General features: G+C 50.5%; 1 protein-coding gene across 10 annotated transcripts in view; it reads left to right on the top strand.

The window, feature by feature from the left end:
* Positions 1–21,043, top strand: part of Dnm1 (dynamin 1) — a 44,535-nt gene that overhangs the window by 12,883 nt on the left and 10,609 nt on the right. For 6 of the 10 annotated variants that reach the window (XM_027423834.2, XM_027423832.2, XM_027423840.2 and 3 more), the window contains exons 4-15: positions 70–273; positions 2,160–2,258; positions 2,343–2,503; positions 3,610–3,752; positions 3,862–3,997; positions 4,092–4,159; positions 5,175–5,313; positions 12,395–12,481; positions 16,922–16,992; positions 17,173–17,224; positions 17,435–17,446; positions 19,727–19,840. In XM_027423834.2, the coding sequence (XP_027279635.1) occupies positions 70–273; positions 2,160–2,258; positions 2,343–2,503; positions 3,610–3,752; positions 3,862–3,997; positions 4,092–4,159; positions 5,175–5,313; positions 12,395–12,481; positions 16,922–16,992; positions 17,173–17,224; positions 17,435–17,446; positions 19,727–19,840 (1,286 nt within the window). Of the gene's footprint in view, positions 1–69; positions 274–2,159; positions 2,259–2,342; positions 2,504–3,609; positions 3,753–3,861; positions 3,998–4,091; positions 4,160–5,174; positions 5,314–6,944; positions 7,084–12,394; positions 12,482–16,921; positions 16,993–17,172; positions 17,225–17,434; positions 17,447–19,726; positions 19,841–21,043 lie in introns of all 10 variants that reach the window. The other 4 variants (XM_027423844.2, XM_035446206.1, XM_027423837.2 and 1 more) reach the window with 2 other exon arrangements.

Raw genomic sequence — 21,043 nt, 5'->3', positions numbered from 1 at the left:
CTGTTATTTAACTCCGCCCATCTGACCACGCCCCCACCGTGGGCCCGTCCCTTTTGCCTCTCTGTCCAGTGCTGAACCTGACTCTGGTGGACCTGCCTGGAATGACCAAGGTCCCAGTGGGGGACCAACCTCCTGACATCGAGTTCCAGATCCGCGACATGCTTATGCAGTTCGTCACCAAGGAGAACTGTCTTATCCTGGCTGTGTCTCCTGCCAACTCGGACCTGGCCAACTCCGATGCCCTCAAGATCGCCAAGGAGGTGGACCCCCAGGGTAGGTTCCTACCTGGCGGCTGACTCTCGGCAGTAATATAGGGTTAGTTTAAGAGTATCTCAGAATGGTCTAAGTAGAAAAGTGTCGGGATCAGAACTAACGGGTGGTTCTGAGTGGAGCTCCTCTCAGGCCTAGCTCGTGGAAGGCCCAGGAAGAGAGGCTAGCACTAGCTACAGGACTAGTTTGAGGACAGCCTGGGTTACATGAGATTCAGTCTCAAAAAGCTAAAAGAAAAGGGCCTTCAAGGTGGCTCCGTGGGGGAAAGGTGCTTGCTGCACCTGAGTTCTGTCCCAGGAACCCATGTAGAGGAAGGGAAGAACTGATCCCTGCATGTTGTCGTCTGACCTCCACATGTGTGTGGTGGCACACCCACACATATACATAAGTAAATAAACACAAGTGAATTTTAAAAGCTCCACCCCATAGAAACATTTTTTGCCAGGTTGGGGATATAAGGTTCTTACCTAGCATGGTGCAGTGGTTTTTTTTTTTTGTTTGTTTTGTTTTGTTTTAAGGAAATAGCAAGAGGTTTTATTGCAGTTGTTTAATGAGCTAACCCCATGTTAGTTCGGGCCTTTCATCCATCCACCATGGCGGATGGCTAGAAAGATGACGAAAAGCCACTGCATAGAGATCTTATAGGGCAGCGTAAGGGGAGTGTCTAGGGGACATAGTGTAGTTAAAACATCATTTTATCCAGGCAGTGGCAGCACACACCTTTAATCCCAGCACTCAGGAGGCAGAGACAGGTGGATCTCTGAGTTCAAAGCCAGCCTGATCTACAGACGAGTTGTAGAACAGCCAGGACTACACAGAGAAACCTGTCTCAAAAAAACAAAAACAAACAAATAAAAACTAAATCATGATTTGGCACTCAGTGCGGCAGTGAACAATCAGGCTCCCATCTCTCTAGAGGTGGGGGCATGAAGGCTGTGAGTTCTGGCTAGGGCCTTTCATCCATCCACCATGGCGGATGGCTAGAAAGATGACGAAAAGCCACTGCATAGAGATCTTATAGGGCAGCGTAAGGGGAGATTATATAGATAAAAAAATTGTTTTGTTTGTTTTTCAAGGCAGGGTTTCTTTGTGTAGTGTTGTTTGTCCTGTCCTAGAACTAGCTCTGTAGACCAGGCTGGTATTGAACTCACAGAGATCCTCCCGCCTTTACCACCTGAATGGAGTGCTGGGCTTGAAGGCTGTGCCACCACTGCTGGCTACATTAGATTTAAAATTATTTTATTAGTATGAATGTTTTGCTGGCATGATGTCTGTGCATCACCTGCATGCAGTGCCCACAGAGGCCAGAAGAGGACCTCAGATCCCTTGGAACTGTTATGGACAGTTGTGAACGGCCTTGTGGGTGCTGAGAACTGAACTAGAGTCCTCTGGAAGATCAGCAAGTGCTCTTAACCACTGAGCCATCTCTCCAGCCCCAGCATATATCAAGTCTGAAGCCAGCTTGAGTTTCATAGTCAGATCCTCTCTCAAAGAAATGGCATCAACACAGGGCTGGAGAGATGGCTCAGTGGTTAAGAGCACTGACTGATCATCCAGAGGACCTCAGTTCAGTTCCCAGCACCCACATGGCAGCTCACAACCATCTGTGATTCCAGTTCTAAAGGATATGACACCCTCTTCTGGCCTCTGCAGGCACCAGGCACACACATGGCACACAAACATATATGTAGACAAAACTCACATACACATAAAACAAATAATTAAAAAAGAGAAATTGCATCAGCAAAAAATCATTTTGGCCACTTTGGATCAGTGGGTAGGGGAGTGGAGAGAGGGGGAGAGGAATGGTGTGGAGGGTTTGAGAATGCATGAAGTCTTCCTAGTGAGGACTGCGGCGGGTGTGACAGTCCTCCATGGCCACTCTCCAGGTCAACGCACCATTGGGGTCATCACCAAGTTGGATCTGATGGATGAGGGCACAGATGCTCGGGATGTGCTGGAGAATAAGCTGCTCCCTCTGCGCAGAGGTAGGCAGAAACTGCTCAGCCTCTCTCTCCCTCATCCGCCTTCCCTGGAGGCTGCCTGCCTCTGACCTTGGCCCTGTTCCACAGGCTACATTGGTGTGGTGAACCGCAGCCAGAAGGACATCGATGGCAAGAAGGACATCACAGCCGCCTTGGCTGCCGAACGCAAATTCTTCCTCTCTCACCCGTCCTACCGCCACTTGGCCGACCGCATGGGTACACCCTACCTGCAGAAGGTCCTCAACCAGGTAGGGGAGCAGGCCTGGCCAGGGCCCAGGGAAATGAGAATAATCTCAAGTGCATCTTTTCTTGTTTGCTGGTGTGTGTGTGTGTGTGTGTGTGTGTGTGTGTGTGTGTGTGTTTTAAGCATTTTATTTCATATGTATGGGTGTTTTGTCTGGAGCTCAGGGAAATCAGAAGAGAGCATCAGGTCCCCTGGAACTGGAGTTGCAGATGGTTGTGAGCTGCTGTGTGGATGCTCTTGGCTACTGAGCCGTCTCCCCTGCCTGCTTTCTCAGTGCATCTTAAGGGTGACCAGTGCTGATTAGCATCCACTGATTCGACAAACTGAGACCCAGAGAAAGGAGGCTTCCTCAGTCTCAGTCCCACTGGGAGTTAGTGACAAGAATTCTGCTGACTTTTCCTGTCTGGGGCCTGGAAGGGGAGCCCTGGGACTCCCAGCATGTATAAAAGACCAAGATTTTGTGTGGATGGTGGTACTGACTAGTGGGGACTGGAATGTATTCACCTGGACATCTTGGTTCTCTCGGTTGACCCAGGGACTGGAGGGATGGCTTGGAGGTTAAGAGCACTGACTGCCCTTTCAGAGGTTCTGAGTTCAATTCCCAGCACCCACACATCTATGATAGGATCTAATGCCCTCTTCTGGTGTGTAGGTGTACATGTAGAGGACTTGTATATAAAATAGCTTTTTTGTTTGTTTTGAGACAGGGTTTCTCTGCATTGTTTTGGAGGATGTCTTGGAACTCGATCTCTGTAGACCACACAGGCCTCGAACTCACAGAGATCCACCTGCCTCTGCCTCCCAAGTGCTGGGATTAAAGACGTGTGCCACCAACACTCGGCATAAATAACATCTTTTTTTAAAAAATACAGTCCTAAAGTAGCAACAAAAATAATGTTATGGTTGGGGTAACCCCATGAGGACCTGTATTAGAGGGTTGCAGCATCAGGAAGGTTGGGAGCCACTGCTCTACAGCCTCTGCCCTGGTGCTGCCCAGCTCTGTGCCTCACTGTATCCACACAGCCTCCAACATCACTTCCCCTGCCCGACCCTGTGGGCATCTAGGGCTGTGAGCTTGGTTTTAACCTTTTCCTTACCCACCACGCCTAGCAACTGACCAATCACATCCGGGACACACTGCCGGGGCTTCGGAACAAACTGCAGAGCCAGCTGCTGTCCATTGAGAAGGAGGTGGAAGAGTACAAGAACTTCCGACCCGATGACCCAGCTCGCAAGACCAAGGCCTTGCTGCAGTAAGACTTCTGGCCCCGGTCTCCAGGGCTAACTGCTACAGCCCCTGCCACCCTCCAGGGCCCAGGGCTCCCACCAAGTCTTCTCAGGCCACGCCCCTCTCCCACACAGGATGGTCCAGCAGTTTGCAGTGGACTTCGAGAAACGCATTGAAGGTTCCGGAGACCAGATTGACACCTATGAGCTGTCAGGTGGAGCACGCATTAACCGGATCTTCCATGAACGCTTTCCTTTTGAGCTGGTTAAGGTAGGGCATTGCAATCCCAGGCAGGAGGGTGGGCCCTATCTCTACCTCCTGTGGCAGGGCTGGCCCTAACCAGTCTTCTGTCTGTCCACCACAGATGGAGTTTGATGAGAAGGAACTCCGAAGGGAGATCAGCTATGCCATCAAGAACATTCATGGGATCAGGCATGTACTGGGACCAGGGTGGGGTCTGCACACTGTTAGGCAAGGGGCACTGGGCTTACAGGAGACTCCTTCAGGATGGACCTGAGGGTCCTGGTCTTCAATCCCTTAGCTCCAACTTTCTGGTTCCCAGCTCAACAGACTCCAGCTAAGGGAGATGGCTGGGAAGCCTGAGATACCCATAGCCTATAACCCACTGGCCTCCTTGGCAATCCCTGGGAGTATGGCCTGGAGGCACAGGGCACAGGTGGCCAGGGAAGCACTCTATAGAGTGTGTGACAACTCTGCCTAGTGTCACCTACCTAGGTAGATGAACAAAGGGTAGGGTCACTGGGTAGGGTCTGGGTCATAGCACCCAGATATCATTCTAAATCCTTGTGTGAGGGTGGTTTTCAGCATGCTGGATGCTCCCAGTGTCCCACTAGCCCAACCTCACTCCTGCTACCCACATCCCTTCTAAGCCACCCTTTGGTGTCAAAAAGACGCCTGGGAAATAGACCCTTAGACACCCCTCAAGGACCCAGATCCTGAATGGCACCATGCTCACGTGACACCTCTGTGAACAAGACAGAAGCACCCTGTACTCCTGTATGCTCCATGCTTTGTCTCTCTCGGCATGAAATCTACATTTTGATAGCTGCATTTGGCCAAAACAGACGACCTGGTCTAGTCTTAATAACAAAAACTCATTTCTCAGGATGGCTCTTAAGAGGCCTCAGTTTAGCAATTTCCAAACAGTTTGAGGCTATAGAACCTTTTACAGAAACACTTAAGATGAAGCAAAGTGGCTACAGAAGAGACAGAGCTGTCTGGCCCAAGGATCACTGATAGAAGCCTCTCCTTAGTCCCCCACCACCACCACCACACACACACACTGACTAGATGTGATACTCAGAGGGGGTAGTGGGAAGACTTCTCCCCCAGACACAGCTAAGGGGCTGGAGAGGGACCCTGGCCTGGCACTCCTGGCAAGTGCCAGCCTGTGACACTGTGCCCTTCTCCTGCTCCGGGCGTTCAGAACGGGGCTGTTTACCCCAGACATGGCCTTTGAAACCATTGTGAAAAAGCAGGTGAAGAAGATTCGAGAACCGTGTCTCAAGTGTGTGGACATGGTTATCTCGGAACTAATCAGCACGGTTAGACAGTGCACCAAGAAGGTAACAGGCAGCCCTTGGCCAGCCCCCATCAGCCCCACCTCTGTCCCTCCCTGCACTGCTCAGCCAGGCGCTCCTTCCCCACATCTCCACTGCCTCCTCGGTAGCATGCACAGGCCTCAGAGGGGTGGGAAAGGCAAGGCAATCATGATGGACCTGGACAGGGGAGCTCTCTGAGGGGGCTCACCCACACCCTGATCCCCAAACCTGGGGAATCAAAGAATTGGACACTAAGAGATCTCCCCTGGCCTAGAACAATGGTGTTTGAGGGAACCCTGGCCTCTGCCTTACCCACGGAAGTGGAGTAACCTTCCAAAGCCCTAGGCGGGTCTTGGGGAAGCCTCAGCCTGGGGACATGTGAGGGACAGGACATCCTGGGGTGCTTTACGGGAACCTGAGCAGCCAGAACAGTGTAGAGGGCCCAGGACTGGCGGGCGGGTACCGTGTCTCCCCGTTGTCTTTCATCTCTCCATCCTTCCACTCTGCTTTAGGGATTGTCATTCAGGTACTCACCCCATCCCCTCCCTTCCACACTCAGCTTTCCAGGGATAGAGCTATCTCCTGCCAAGCTGCCAGCCTCATAGAACTGCCCAGAAAGGGAGGGCTGGGAGGACGCTGCTCATTTTCCACAGCGGGGGAACTGAGCTCAGGACACCGAGTAACTTACCCAGGGTCTATCTCCCAAAAAGCGGGAGAGCTGTTACTGGAAGCCGAGGCTGTGGACTCTAAGTCCAGTGCTCATTGATTCCACCCCAGGCCTCCCTTCCCCCACTGCTGCCTTGGCCTCTCTCAACCATCACCCTCCTCTTTCTGTCTTTCCTCTTCTCTCGCTGTCTGTCCTACAAGTTCCCACACACCTGTGAGGAGCCAGAGGGGTGCCCCTTAAGGAGGAAGGAGGAGCAGGGGTAGGCAAGGAGGGTCATGCTGCTACACGGAAGCTCCAGGTGGCTTCGCCTGCATTAGACTGTGCAAGCGAGCGGAGAGAGCACGGCCTGGGCAGTTACACACAGCACAGCCTAGCAGAGGTAGTGATGGGGCTGGGCTTTTGAGTCAGGCTGAAGCAAAAAGGAACACCCAAAAGCCTAGATTTGGACAGGATTGTGGCTTGGTCCTGGTCTGGGTCAGGCCCTTAGGAGGACCCAAGGGCACAGACAAAAGTGGCACCGGAGAAGAGCAGGCAGGCCTGGTGCTGTTGAGTGTGATTTCTAGGGGGCATCCCTGGGATAGAGGATCTGAACCCTGGAAGGCTCTCTCAGAACAGGGGTTTGGTCCCTGACACCTCTGGCCATAACCCCAGAGCCCTGAGGGAGGGGGTGCTTGGCAGCACCTGGCAGGTGCAACCCTGGGAGAGGTGGGGGGGCTGGGTCCCACGCTCATGTTGTCTTCTGTTCTCTCTCTTTCTCTTTGTTGGTGTCTCTCTCTTTCCCCCATGCCTGTGCCATCCTCACCCACCCTTGAGCCCGGCCGCTTGGCTTTCACTCCCATCCTTTTCCCCTCTGCCCATCTGGCTGCTCCCCTCCCTGGCCCCTCCTCCTCCTCCTCCTCCTTCTCCTCCTCTTCCTCCTCCTCCTCCTTCTCCTCCTCTTCCTCCTCCTCCTCCTTCTCCTCCTCTTCCTCCTCCTCCTCGGGTGCAGGACGGGCCTCTTCACACCTGACCTCGCTTTTGAAGCCACAGTGAAAAAGCAGGTGCAGAAGCTTAAAGAGCCCAGTATCAAGTGTGTGGACATGGTAGTCAGTGAACTCACGTCCACCATCAGAAAGTGTAGCGAAAAGGTATGGCGGCCGCCTGGGAGGGGCTGGGCCTGGCCGTCACCCCTTCCCGGTGGCTATGGCTTCCCAGGGCAGAACCATCTGCCTAGCAGATGTGATGGCCTCTTGGCTCCCCATTGGGACCCAGGCACCCATTCAGGGCAGGCAATCCTTGGCCTGAGACTTCCTGCCATCTTATAAGCCCTGGACTCCTTTCACTCAGGATCCTATCAGACCCTTGTCCCTGACAGAAGGGCTATATCCTACCCCACATTTCTCCTTTCCATTGGTAAGGATGATTGATTGAACAATGACAACTACAGTGATGACAGGTGATGATGGCTGCTTATTGAACAGCTAGCTACTCTGTGCTTCAGTGGGCTGAGCGCTGGCACTTACCATCTGATTTAGTTCTCTTAACAACGCTAAGAAGAAGATACCATCATGGTCTTTACAGGTGACCATACAGGTCTCAGGAAAAACAAAGGGGCACTTAGACTTAGGAAGAGGGCTCAGGGTCAGGGCCTCTGGGGACAGGAGAACCATCCTAGGACCTTAAAACCAAACCAATCTGCCCTAAAATGTATTGGATTGCTTGGTGCAGTCTGTATGAGTCAGAATAGGAGCCTCTTTTGAGTTGTCTGTAACCTTTCTTACTTTTTTTCTTTCTTTCTTTCTTTCCTTTCTTTTATTTTTTATTTTTTATTTTATTTTTTTAATTTGAGACAGGGTTGTTTCTCTGTGGCTTTGGAGGCTGTCCTGGAACTAGCTCTTGTAGACCAGGGTGGTCTCAAACTCACAGAGATCCTCCTGGCTCTGCCTCCTGAGTACTGGGATTAAAGGTGTGTGCCACCACAGCCCGGCTCAATGCATCTGTCCACTTTTGGCCATCTTGATGATGTCTAGCCAAGTTGTCCAAAGTAGTGCTTGTTTTCAGCTCCCATTGGCGGTGGAAACCTTGCCAGAATTCCCATGCTGTCCCTGCCCCCAACAGTGAGCTGACCCAGGCTCAGGAGTGAGTTGAGCCTTTTGTGGATCTGAAATGTCCCTTGAGCTGAGGTGTATGTGTAGAGCACACACCTGCCTTCACTTCGAGGTTCTGTGAGGCATCATCCACCTCTTTTCTCTGAGCCCTGTGCTATGGAGTCCCTGTGTCTCCAGGCCCTGTCTCTTGGGCTCAATTCATGGCAGAAAGGGTGCCAGGTCTGTGTACCCAGAATCCTACCGATGGGCACTTATTGTTTTTTCGTTGTTGTTATTTTGGTCTCTGTCCTTACGTTCTCCAGCCCTTTTGCCCCTCCTCCCTTTTTTGAGATGTAACCTCACTTTCTGGTCCTGGACTCCATGGCAGTCCTCCTGTCTCAGCCTCCTGAGCCCTAGTATTAAAGGCACAAGCCACCACATCTACCTTAAAAACTTCTGTATTTATGGGCTGGCCAGATGGCTCAGTGGGTAAAGCACTCACTGTGCATTTGTGACCATACACACATCATGCACACACATCATCAATACAATAAAATAACTTTCCTATTTCTGCAACATAATTGGCTTGTTCGCTTAACCATGCTGACACCGGGCCCATATATTGCTTTTCTCATTCTACCTACTCTGGGTGGAATTGTTACATAGCCTATAGAAACATTTTTGTTTTTGAGACAGGATTTCTTTGTGTAGCCCTGGGTGTATTGGAACTCACTCTGTAGACCAGGCTGGCCTCAAATTCAGAGATCCACCTGCCTCTGCCTCTGTCTCTGGAGTGCAGGGATTAAAGGCGTGCCTACCTCTGGGCTCTATAAAAACATTTTTTAATGGTGACACAAGAGGCCATTACATGACTTTGCCTAACCATTATCCCATTGTTGAACATTTAATCTCTATCTCTAAATGCCATAAAGAAACAGGAGTTGGGGGTTGGTTCAGTTGGTAAAGCGTTTGCCACACAAGCAGGAAGGCCTGGGTTCGGATCCCCAGTGCCATTGTGGAAAGCCAGATGCATCAACGTGCCTGGGCCCCGGGGCTGGGAAGGCAGACTGACAGATCCTGGGAGCCTGCCAGCCCACAAGCCAAATTGTGGCTCCAGGCTTAGGTAGAGATTCCATCTCAAATATAGGGTGGAGAAGGGGCTGGGGAGGCACCCAGCACTGACTTCTGCCTGCCACATTAGCGTGCACACGTTAAGGTGCACGCTCACAAAGAAATAGCCTGGCAGTGATCGCCTTTGTGTGTGAAGGTCCCGTATGCTTCTTTCTCTTGAATGCCCTCCTTAGGATTAGATTCCTAGAAGACAGGTAGCTAGATACAAACACTCCAAAGCTGTAGAATGCTTTGCTGAGATGCATCCCTAAGGGGAGCAGTAATTGTGAATGATAAAACTCTGAAAGCAATCCACATGCCCGTCCAGAGGCAATCAATAGCAAAGCAATGCAGCTACAGTGGAAAACTGCACTGTTGAAAGGTTGCCCACACCTGCAATCCAGCACTCTGGAGTAGAGGCAGGAGGATCATGAGGTCAAGGTCATCCTCTGCTACATAGTAAGAGGCCAGCCTGGGCTACATGAGACCTTGTTTCAAAAGAAGAGCGGCAAGGCAGGCTGTGTGCTTCTGTTCATATGTCCCTCTATGATGTGAAGGGATCGTGGAAAACGTGTTGCGGGAAAGAATGTATGTAGCATTTTGAGGGGAAATTAGTAAGCATTGAACACTAAGACTCCAAAGTCACATTTACCCAAGGCGAACCACTGCTTTGAAAGAGAGAAAGGAACATAGCGCTGTTTCTAGTTCACATTAAATCTTTTCATGGTTATTGAGCCGGTCCCTGTGAACAGGGAGCTTGCTTCACAGAGAGCAGTTATCTTAGGGGAGAGCCATACTTTTGCCATGTAACTTCAGCAGTCATTTTCCTTTTCCTTTTCTTCTTGGTTTTTCTTTTTGTTGTTGTTGGTTTTTGTTTGTTTGTTTTGAGACAGGTTTTCTCTGTGTAACAGTCTTGGCTGTCCTAGCACTCACTCTGTAGACCAGGCTGGCTTCGAACTCACTGAGATCCATCTGCTTCTGCTTCCCAAGTGCTGGGATTAAAGGCGTGCACCACCGCCTCCCAGCTTTTGTTTTGTTTTAATACCTGTGTTTTCTAAGCTACTCCTGACAGAAGTTTGGTGTTTCTTCTAGCCCTGCTGGGGTTAGATTTTTCTTTTTTCATCTGTGGACACAGCTGAGAGTTTGATGTTAGGCATAGGGTAAGAAGGGAAACACCAGACTTGACACTTGAAGGGGAGCTTGGCGGTTAGCAGCCAGGGCTTGGCTTTAAACCAAGCCTTTGTGGCTTCAGGAACTTCATCCCTGACCCCCAAACCAATGGGATCCAGGCTGGCTACTGTAATCAGCCAAGGACCCAGAGAAAGACCCAAGGACCCATTTTAAAAATTGGTAAAAGCCCTGGCAGAGCTCCGAGGCAGCCAGAATGGAAAAAGATGCTGGAAGGAACAGAACCTCTTGAGGGGCCTGAGGCCTCCCTGTCTGTATGGGACATGTGGAAAACTTGAGAAATGTAGATCCAGGCGCTTAGCAGGGAGCTGGCCATGCTTTTTTGGCAAATTGCTCCATCCTTCCCAGCCCCACCCCCACCCCTGCCCTGGGAAGCTGTGTCGGTCGACCAACTCAAAGGTCTGGTGACTGTGACTCAATCCCAAATCTCTGCCCAGACTCAGAGGCTACATACAGAGAACCACACAGGGCAGCAGACCCCTTCCAGCCAGCATTTCTAAGTCCCAGGTCTCAGGCCGGTCCTCCAGCAAGGTCTCAGCCCTTGTGCTAGGCTGTCACTGCTGAACCCTTGGCACAGCCATGGGAAGGCTGAATGTGGACTACTCCCAGGTCAGCCTTTCCTGGAGCTCCTGTCTCTGTCCCTGTCCTCCTGTCCGTCCACCCTGGCAGTCCCTCTTGGCCTTCGTATCGCCCTCAGAATCAGGCACAGAGTGCATGGATATCTTCCCACAAGGATCCACCTAAGCGTCTTGACCCAGCGCAGGGTGAAAAATGGGACCAGGAACTGTCCAAGCTTCCTGTGGGGAAGATGGTCTTGGTGGGTGGGCTCCATCTTCAGAGCTCCCTGAAAAGCCCTGTCTAACAGAGTTGGTTCCAAGCCAGAAGATGGGGGAGGCTCTGCCTGCTCACCCGGCAAGGAGGGCAAAGACATTCATCTTCCATTCATTTCCTCATTCCTCCGACATGCCCTCTCTGTGCACAGGTGGCGCCCAGCACTGCCACAGCGCTGGGGGACAATTACTACCCAGATAGATGAAAGAGGCCAGGTAGCACAGGGAGGCCCCGACTCAACTCTTAGTCCTCAATCTGGGCAGGCTTTCAGAAAGAGGTGAAGTCTACGAGAAGTTAGAGCAGAATAAGTCATCTGGGCTTTGTTCAGAACCTGCCTGGGCTGAGGGCAGGGTTCCTAGGACTTCGGGGTCATCCTTGGCTATGCAGAGTACAGCAGGCCCTACTGGGTCTGCTTAGTCTCAGACCGGGCAGATGTAGTTTGAGATGATGGTAGCAGAGAGAGAAAGAAATGCTAAGGGAGACAGGACTGGGTTGGTGTTACCAAGTGGTCCCAGGGCCCAGCCAGGCCCCCACGGGGTACTGCTCATGCTGCTGACACACTATCTCTGCATGTCCCCTGTGTTCTTGCATGCCTGTGCCAGGTAGCTTCTGCATGTCCTCTGTGTGACTGCTGTTTTCCTCCTGTAACTGCTCCCTCCCCAGTTCTGACAAGGACCACTACCTGTCCCCGGCCTGACTCTGGAGGCTGACTGGCACCATGGGCTCTCCCCTTCCCAGTTTCTCCTTGATAGTCTTTGGAGGCTGCTTCTTGCCTGATTCCTCACCTGGCTGTCACTTAAAGCCTTTAGGAAGGCAAGGGGTCTCCCGGAGGGTCAGTGAAAGCCTTGGAAACTAAGGATGCCACAAAGGCCTCCATCTGTCAGTTCTGTCTTCAAGATAGCCACTTCAAGATGGCGGCCACCACAGCCAGCTCTTTCTGTAGTTCTCCCCATGGAGACTGCCCCTTGCCCACTGAAATTGCCCAAGTGGGCCAGTAAAGATGATCCTGGAACCAGAAAGACACTTAAATTGCCATCTAGAACCCACACTTGGGTGGAAGGAAAGGCCGTAGCTTGGTGCCAGCAGCCTCCTGGGGCTCCAGGGCTCTCTTCTTGGCCTGGCTGGCATTCCCACGTATATCTCCCACCCCACACCCCTGGGTCCCTGCACTCAGGTGGGGTTTGGGTGTCTGATGCCCAGGCCCTGTGTGTACGTGGCTCTCTCTCCTCCTGCCCTTCTCCAGCTCCAGCAATACCCACGTCTTCGGGAGGAGATGGAACGTATTGTGACCACTCACATCCGGGAACGTGAGGGCCGCACCAAGGAGCAGGTGAGAGGCCACAGTCTCCATCTCCCTTCATCTTTCCGAAATAACTTTCTTATTCTTTCTGTCTGTTTTCTTATGGGATGATACAGTTAATGCAAAGTGGATGGCTTTAGCCATTTTTGAAGGGCACGGTTCAGTGATATCAAGTACCTTGACATCATGGTACCATTGCCACAGAAGGCTTTGAATCTTGAAAAGCTGACTTTGTTCTTGTCATAAACAGTCCCCTCCCAGCCTGACAGACACCTTCCCTTCTGTCTCTATGAATTTATCTGTGTTCCCATGGTAAGTAAAATCATACAGTATTTCAATCCTTTGGTGTCTGGCTGTTTCACATAGCCTAATGCCTTCAAGGTTTATCCAAAATACTGTAGCAGCTACCAGAATATTCCTTTTTAAATACTTGAATAACATTCTGTGGACTATACACTACACTTTTATTTATCCATTGAAGTCTTTTCCACCTTTAAAAAGTGTCTTGGGTGGGTGTTTAGCCTGTGTTTATGTCTGTGCATCATTTTTGTGCCGGGTGCCCACGAGGACTAGAGTTACAGGTGGTTATGAGCTGCATTGTGGGTGCTGGGAACTGAACCAGGGTCCTCTGGAAGAGCAGTCAGTGCTGTTAATCACTGAACCATCTCTCAGCCTCTCTCTGCCGCCATTTGGCTGTTGTGTATAATCCTGTGAATACATATGGCTGTACAGATACTCAGGTGGGGTTTGCCATTCTTTGGGGTTCACACTCAGAAGTGGGGTTGATGGATCATAGGGTAACAGCACCACCCGTATTTTTAGTAGTGGCCCTGGGAATTAAAGGTAGGGCCAAGCACATGCCAAATGTACACACTCCAAGTCCCGTTTGTTTGGTTATTTGAGGAGCCACCGTACTGATCACACACGTCCACATCCTTTTCTTTCCTTTCTTCCTTCCCATCTGCCCTTCACCCCCTAACTGGAATCTCACTATGTAGCCCAGGCTGGCCACAAACCCATGATCCTCCTGCCTCATCCTCTGGAGTGCTTGGATTACAGGAATGCAGCACTGCACCCAGATCTCATCTCCTCCCTTTTCTTAGTCTGTCCAGCTTCCTTGGCTTTCTGGCAGTCTGTCCGGCCATCTCCCTGGAGGCCTTTCTCTGTTTGTTATGTCTCTAGCTAACCTTATACTCCTAACAGACTCTGCTCCTTTTGCAACTCTGCTCCATTTATGAAATATTCATTCATTCATTCACAAACTTAGATTCCAGATGTTATCTTTGGGCCTGGAAGAGCAGAGATATTCTGGCCTGTTCTGAACCTCCTGAGGCTCAAAAGAGGGTCTCATTATGTAGCTGGCCTGGAACTCACTAAGTAGGCCAGGCTGGCCTCAAACTCACTGAGATATGCCTGCATGTTTTTAGATCCTTATTATGCCAGATGCCTTTATAAACAACTATAATCCCAGATTCCTGGAAGGTGAGGCAGGAAGATCAAAAATTTGAAGCCAACCTAGACAACATACACAGACCCTGTTTCAAAACAAACAAAAAGCCAAAAACAAAAGAACAAAGCTGGAACTCAGTGGGAGTGCTATGCAAGTGTGAGGACCTGCGTTTGAATCCTCAGAACCCATGGGAATCAGGCATGGCAATGCACAGCAAGATGGAATCCAAGCGACTGAAGGAAGCTGGATGTGGTGACACACACAGCTTTAATCCCAGCACTTAGGAGGCAGAGGCCAGAAGGTCTCTCTGAATTTGAGGCCAGGCTGGTCTACATAGCAAGTTCCAGCCAGGACTACATAGAAGGACCCTGTCCTGACAACTTCCCTCCACTTTGGGTGGAGCCCAAAGTCCAACTAGCCTGGTGTATGCAATGGGAAACAGCAAGAGGCCTTGTCTCAAACAAGGTAGAAGGTAAGGAAGGACACTCGAGGCTATGACCTCCATACACACCATGGCAACACATGGCTCTCAGGCACCTGAATTACCTCCTCCCACAAAATCACTTCTGTGTATTGCTGCCCAGCGTCCCCCCTTCATTCCTCCCTCCTTATCTCTTCCTCCAACCTTCTCTTATCTCTCCCTCAACCCTCCCCCTTTAAGGTGTGTGTGTGTGTGTGTGTGTGTGTGTGTGTGTGTGTGTGTGTGTGTATGTGTGTGTGTGTTAGGACATACAGCCTAGGTTGCTTTGAATTTACTATGTAACAGAGAATAAACGTGCATTTCTGCCTCTCCTGCCTCCCCCAGTACTCAGATTGCAGGAATAAGTCTCCACGCCCAATTTTTGTAGTGTTGGAGATTGAAGATTGAAGCCAGGACTTCTTCCATGCTAGGCAAGGACTCTGTCACTGGAGCTACACCCCCAGCTTCACCTCTGTCTCTAGGAATCATATTCTTGCTGTCCCTCATGCCTTTTTTTCTTTCTCTCTCTCTCTCTCTCTCTCTCTCTCTCTCTCTCTCTCTCTCTCTCTCTCTTTCGTTCTTTTTCCTTGACAATAATTGCACTACTTAACATTCGCTGACTGTCTTTGACATGCTGGGCAAGTGACTCACTTCATCTTAATGTGACTTCACTAGTCCTTTGTGGGCAGAAATGCTTCCTTTGCAGAATGTGGGCCTCAGGAAGGACAGGCTCCAGGCTCACAGGAAGGAGCAGACTTGGGGCTGGACCCAGCAGCCACTCTCATCACGAGTCAGTGCTGATTATGGTGGCACTTGCCTGGAATCCTAGCTTTCAGGAGGTGGAAGGAGGAGGATTGGGCATTCAAAGCCATCCTTGGCTACATAGGAGTTTGAAGCCAGTCTGAGCTATGTAAGACCCTGTCTCACAATAAAAAACAGAAAGACTTGAACAAATGCCTTCACACCTCAGAATCTGCTCGCTCTCTCTCTCTCTCTCTCTCTCTCTCTCTCTCTCTCTCTCTCTCTCTCTCTGTGTGTGTGTGTGTGTGTGTGTGTGTGTGTGTGTGTGTGTGTTCCCTATCACAGCCTAGAATTTTCCTATGCTTTTGAACATCAAGAGTCTTTCTTTTTTTTGGTTTTGTTTTTGTTTTCTGAAACAGGGTTTCTCTGTGTAGCCCTTGCTGACCTGGAACTTGCTCTGAAGACCAGGCTGGCCTTGAACTCACAGAGATCCACCTGCCTCTTGTGCTGGGATTAAAGGCATGTGCCACCACCACCCAGCTAATGTCTTTCATTCTCAGGTCACCCTAATCTATTTCATTTTCCAGTTTTCTTCCATTACAAATTATACCACAGCCAAGAATGTTGACACTTGACACAGGCCTATTGCTCTTGCTACTGGGAAGACTGAGGTATGAGGAGCACTTAAATCTAGGAGTTCAAGTCTAACCTAGGCAGCAAACATCAATATCTTGTCTCAGAGAAGAAGAAGAAGAGGAGGAGAAAGGAGGAGGAGAAGAAAATAAAAAAGAACAAACAAAAGAGGAAAACTGTATGCTTTAGACATTCTGGCATCTACATCTTTGATTGTTTGATGAATTTATCTAAGCTATAATTCTAGAAAGGTGTGTGTTCATTTTAATGTTAATTACCAAATTGTTCTCCACAAAGTGACACTAATTACTATCAGTGGTATCTCTTACCTCCCTTATGTAGGTAACTGTATTTCATCCTCACCTTAGCAATACTAAAATAAGAATTACAATTCTGGGGCTGGAGAGTGAAGTGAAGAGTACTAACTGCTTAGAGGGGACCGGGGTTCAGTTCCCAGCACGACATGGCTGCTCACAACCACCTGTAACTCTAGTTCAAGGGGGAATCTGATGCCCTCTTCTGGCCTCTGTGGGCTTTGCATGCACATTGTGCAATAGACAAATGCAAACAAAACTTCCATACATACAACATAAAAATAATCAATAAATATTTGCAAAATACAAAAAGAAAAGAATTACAGTTTCATCTTCCTATGCATGTATGTGCCTATTCTGACCCTTTATCAATACTTATTATTTGTCAGAGTTAAGAAGGATATTATTGTGTTAACTAAGAGCTCATTATGAACAAGGGTGAACAAATTTTGCAGATTTTTGTTTTGTTTTTTGAGACCTGGCTGTACTAGAACTTGCTCTGTTGACCAGGCTGGCCTCGAACTCATAGATCCGCCTGCCTCTGCCTCCTGAGTTTTGGGATTAAAACTGGCTTTTTTGCAGATTTTAAAAAGGTTTTGTTAGCATATATTAATTATATATAATAATGGGTTTCAGTTTTTCCATATTCTTAATGGCTGTTAGCATGTCTTCTATGAAATACCATATGTGTTCTTTTGCTGTTTTGACCTCTGCTTCTTTTGTCTTTCAGTTATTGACTATAGGGACTTTTTTATTTATTATGGGTGCTAACCTTCTAAATGTGCTGGAAGTATCTCTCTCCTAGCTTGTCAGGCATTCTTAAACTTTGTGGCATCTTTTCTATGTGCTCACCAACTTGTGGACCCTTGAAGGTCATGCTTCTCATCGATATTGAGCTGGCTTACATGAACACCAACCACGAAGACTTCATAGGCTTTGCCAAGTGAGTGCTCCAGGGCTGTGGGGTGGCCCCTTGTGTTTGTATACATGCACAAATGCATGTGTATGTGCACACGTGTGTATGTAGATTCCAGTTCTGCCAGCTTAATCCTCTAAGTCCTGTGCCCCATGAGCAGTGGTACTGGGCTTCTTGAGAGTTTTGAGACTCTTCCTCCCTCACTAGTGCTCAGCAGAGGAGCAACCAGATGAACAAGAAGAAGACTTCAGGGAACCAGGTGAGTGGCCCCAGTGCCCCAGTCCGAGGGATGGAGGGTGCCAGGTGGACTTGGAGCTCTGAGGAAACCTCCCTCCCAAGGGGAAGGATCCCCTGGGGGCCAGAAAGCCTGTCTGTCATCTGCCAGCCACAAGCTTCCCACTCTGCCTCAGTAATCCTCTCTCCTCTCTCCCCAATGCTTCTCGTGGTTGCTATGGTTACCTCTTTGCAGGATGAGATTCTGGTGAGTACCAGGACTGGGGGTCTTGACTTGTGCAGTGAGGGGAGGTGGAGTCTCATTGGTGATTGGGATCTGCACGTGGGCAGAGGGCACCCTTCGGCTTGAGTACTTTGTACATACCAGCACGTGAATTCCATGCCTGCTCACAGGACAGAGAAGGCCCAGCCATGCACACAGTCCCATCCACCCATCTATAAGTATGCACAAGACAAGCACCTGCTGCAGGCAGAGATAGAGTGCGTGGGGATGGGTGGGCCCAGTGCTAGGTAGGTGCTTTTTAAATGTCTGTGAGATGGATATTTGGGTGAGTGGAGACGAGACAGGCACATTTGCTTTTGTTTGTTTTTTGTTTTTTCCAGACAGGGTTTCTCTGTAGTTTTGGAGCCTGTCCTGGAACTGGCTCTGTAGACCAGGCTGGCCTCGAACTCACAGAGATCCACCTGCCTCTGCCTCCCAAGTGCTGGGATTAAAGGTGTGCGCCACCAATGCCTGGCGAGACAGGCACATTTTAAAGAAGCTGACAATGACCTCCAATGGAGAGTTAAGAGATGAAGAAAAATCACCAGCCCCATCCCTCCCCACCTGGCTTCCTGCTTCATGCTCCAAATATCTACAGAAACAGCACTCCTCAGTAGCCCTTGCTCGACCTCAGTTGTATACACGAGCACTGGGATCCTCTGGGATACTCAGCAGTTCCCACATAGTCTCCAAAGTCTGTGATTGGTTAAATATCTGTTTCCCATTCAGGCTTGGATCTTGGTTATCTTTGGCCCCAGGTCCCAGGTCCTAGAGTACAGTGGGTGCCAAAGAATGAAGATGTAACAGATTTGTATCTCAGAAAGACTCAGCTCAGACAGCGCCTGTGGTGCCTGGACAGGAGTCCAGAACCTTCCCTCTCCCCTTGGATCCCCAGACCTATGGACAGGACCCCAGTTGGGCCTTTGAGAGAACCTCTAGCTCAGGGACTCTAGACCTAGGAGAGCTAGGTGAGCAGGGGAGAGTGTAGAGTTGGGAGTGGCCGAGGAGGACAAAGGCTGTAAGTAGGACAGGAAGCCGAGTAGCAAGATCTGCTGGCCAGATCCTGGGCCAGCCCTGACCAAAGCAGTTGTGTTGCCCTCTGCTCAGACATTGATAGATTGTGTGATTTAAATTCTCAGTGAGGTTCTTGAAGCCTGAGGGGGTCAGGAAAACCTCAAGCAAGTTGTGCCCCCAGGCCTTTGCTACCAGCACCAGGCCTTCATGGGTCTCTCTGGATGCTCAGAGAAGCATCCAGTGAGGTCAGGGCTGGGGAGGGAACAGAAGGAAGCCCTTCCTCCTCGGTCAGAATTACTACCAGGGCCTGGGCCCCATCCTACCCTTGATGGTGGTGTCCAAAGTCTGTGGTGATGTCTGGGGATAGACTGCTTGCTGCCATGAAAGTGGGTTCTTGCTGGTTATTCTGAACTTTTTGTAGGAAGTTCAGGCCTGGACAATGTGTGGCTCTGCCTCTTCCTGCTGCCCTGGGGACTCTCAGAACTGTCACAGTGGTCATTTATTCATTTATTCATTTATTAATGGTACCAAAGCATTTTTCATCAGTCCCTGACTGCCCAGAGCTATGCAAGGTGATAAGGGGTACAGGAAAATTCATGCATTAGCTGGGAAGTTTGCATAAGTGGATAATATCCTCTTCCTCCTTTCCCCACACATAGAGGGGGAGGGGGAGAGAGGAAGAGAGAGAGAGAGATTAACATTCAAGTCCCTGCTACAGAAGCAAACAGAGGAGACTGATCAGAGGTCATTACTGTGCTCATGACTGACATGGGGGCCAGGGAGGGCCCCCCATGTAAATCTGAGCTGATATCAAAGGGCCAGTAGGTATATGCCAGGCAAAAAAGGGAGGGGAAGCAAGTGCAGTGAGCACAGAGTTCTCAAGGTTAGAAACATATGTCAGAGCAGACCCTCAAATGACACTTGGAGTTGCCTTACCCAAATAGACAGCAAACTCCGCTTGCACACACTTAGCGACGGGGAACTCACCCTCTATCAAAGTGGCCCATCCTTGGCTCACACATCTCTGGCTGCTAGGAGCTCTCCAGCCCCAGCTGACTTTTTGCTTTACTGTCTTCTACTCTGTCCACTTGTGGTTCAAGCCTGGGCAGGTCTGGCCCCCACCTTCTCTGACCAGTCAGGCCCTAGAGAAGTGGGGAGGGGGCTTTTGAATGCCTCTTCACTCGTCCCATCCTCCACCGGGAAGCCTGGTCCTTGTCCACTGACCTCCTGCCCCCGCCCCGCCCGCTCCAGGTTATTCGAAAGGGGTGGCTGACCATCAACAACATCGGTATCATGAAAGGAGGCTCCAAGGAGTACTGGTTTGTGCTGACTGCAGAGAACCTGTCCTGGTACAAGGATGACGAGGTGAGTCAAAAGCCAGTCAAAAGCCGTTGGTTGTCAAGGGCGGGCCTCAGAGCATACTATCACTGACAGTGGGCTAGACCACACCCTCTGAAAAAAACTTGTATGGGGGGCGGGCGCGGTAGGATGTACCACCAGGGAAGTACCCTCTCATCCAGGCTGGGAGGGGAGGTGGCAGGCATGGAAGCGCCCTGGAGTGGGTGCTGCTCCCCGACACAGCAGTCCAGTGGCCTTCCTGTTTTCTCACTCCAGGGCGTGCCGCCTTCTCTGTGGCCCCTACAGGACCATGACACACACATGTCCAGCTGCCAGACACTCAGTTAACCCCTGCATTCAAGTACCCTCAGCTCCTGCCAACCAAGGCATGCTGCTTAGGATACCTCCAGGGCAAAGGGACCAGCAGCAATAATGGCCTGCAGAGCCTCCCCACAAAATAGCCCCCTGCCTCCGAGGGCACCCAGAGGCCCCCACCACTCCCCTCCAGTTTCTGGGCTCCTTTAAGAATGAATCTATTTGGCTTCCACATCTGGATTCCAGAGGTGACCATCGAGAATGGGGGCGGTGACAGGGGATGTTTTGGTAATGAACTCCAGCTGGCCAAGGAGTGGGGGGAAGGGACCCTCTTCTTCCTGAGGGGGCTGCCATAAGACAGGCTGCTCAATGGGGCAGTAGCATTTTAGAGTGGTGGCCTGTGATTTGGGCCACCATGCTCCCTCCTTGATCACTGTGATCCTCCAAGCCTGTCTTAGGACTGGGCCCCACCTCCCCACCTTGGGCGGGGTCCTCTGTCGTTACTGGCGGGGGCGCCAAGCCATCTGGACCTCATTACCACAACCCTGGCTTCTCCTCGAGCCCAGGGGCCCCTGGAAGGGATGGAGTACGAGGTAGTGTGGGGCTGGGAGGTGGCTTCCTACCATGTCATCCTGGTAGTCCCCCTAGACAGCCCCCATGGGTCTCATGTTCCCATATCTAAGATCCTTTATACAGAGTTAGGGGGACGGTGGCCCCCTTATCTGGCTAGCCGGGTGAGCCAAACTGAAAGGGGCTTCTATATACCCAGGGTGAGCTTTTTTTTTAACTTTTGTATATAGATTTGAGTTTAGTTGTATGTGGAATCTGACTAGTGTATGTGGAGAGGTGGGGTCTGCAAGCACTTGTGTGTGCCCACGCGTGCGTGTATGTGTGTGGTGCGCGCGCGCGCGCGCG

This window comes from Cricetulus griseus, chromosome 6 (assembly GCF_003668045.3).
Source record: "Cricetulus griseus strain 17A/GY chromosome 6, alternate assembly CriGri-PICRH-1.0, whole genome shotgun sequence".
NCBI classification, from domain to species: domain Eukaryota; kingdom Metazoa; phylum Chordata; class Mammalia; order Rodentia; family Cricetidae; genus Cricetulus; species Cricetulus griseus.
Note: the sequence above shows the minus strand (reverse complement) of the source record. Positions and strands in the feature narration are given on the sequence as shown.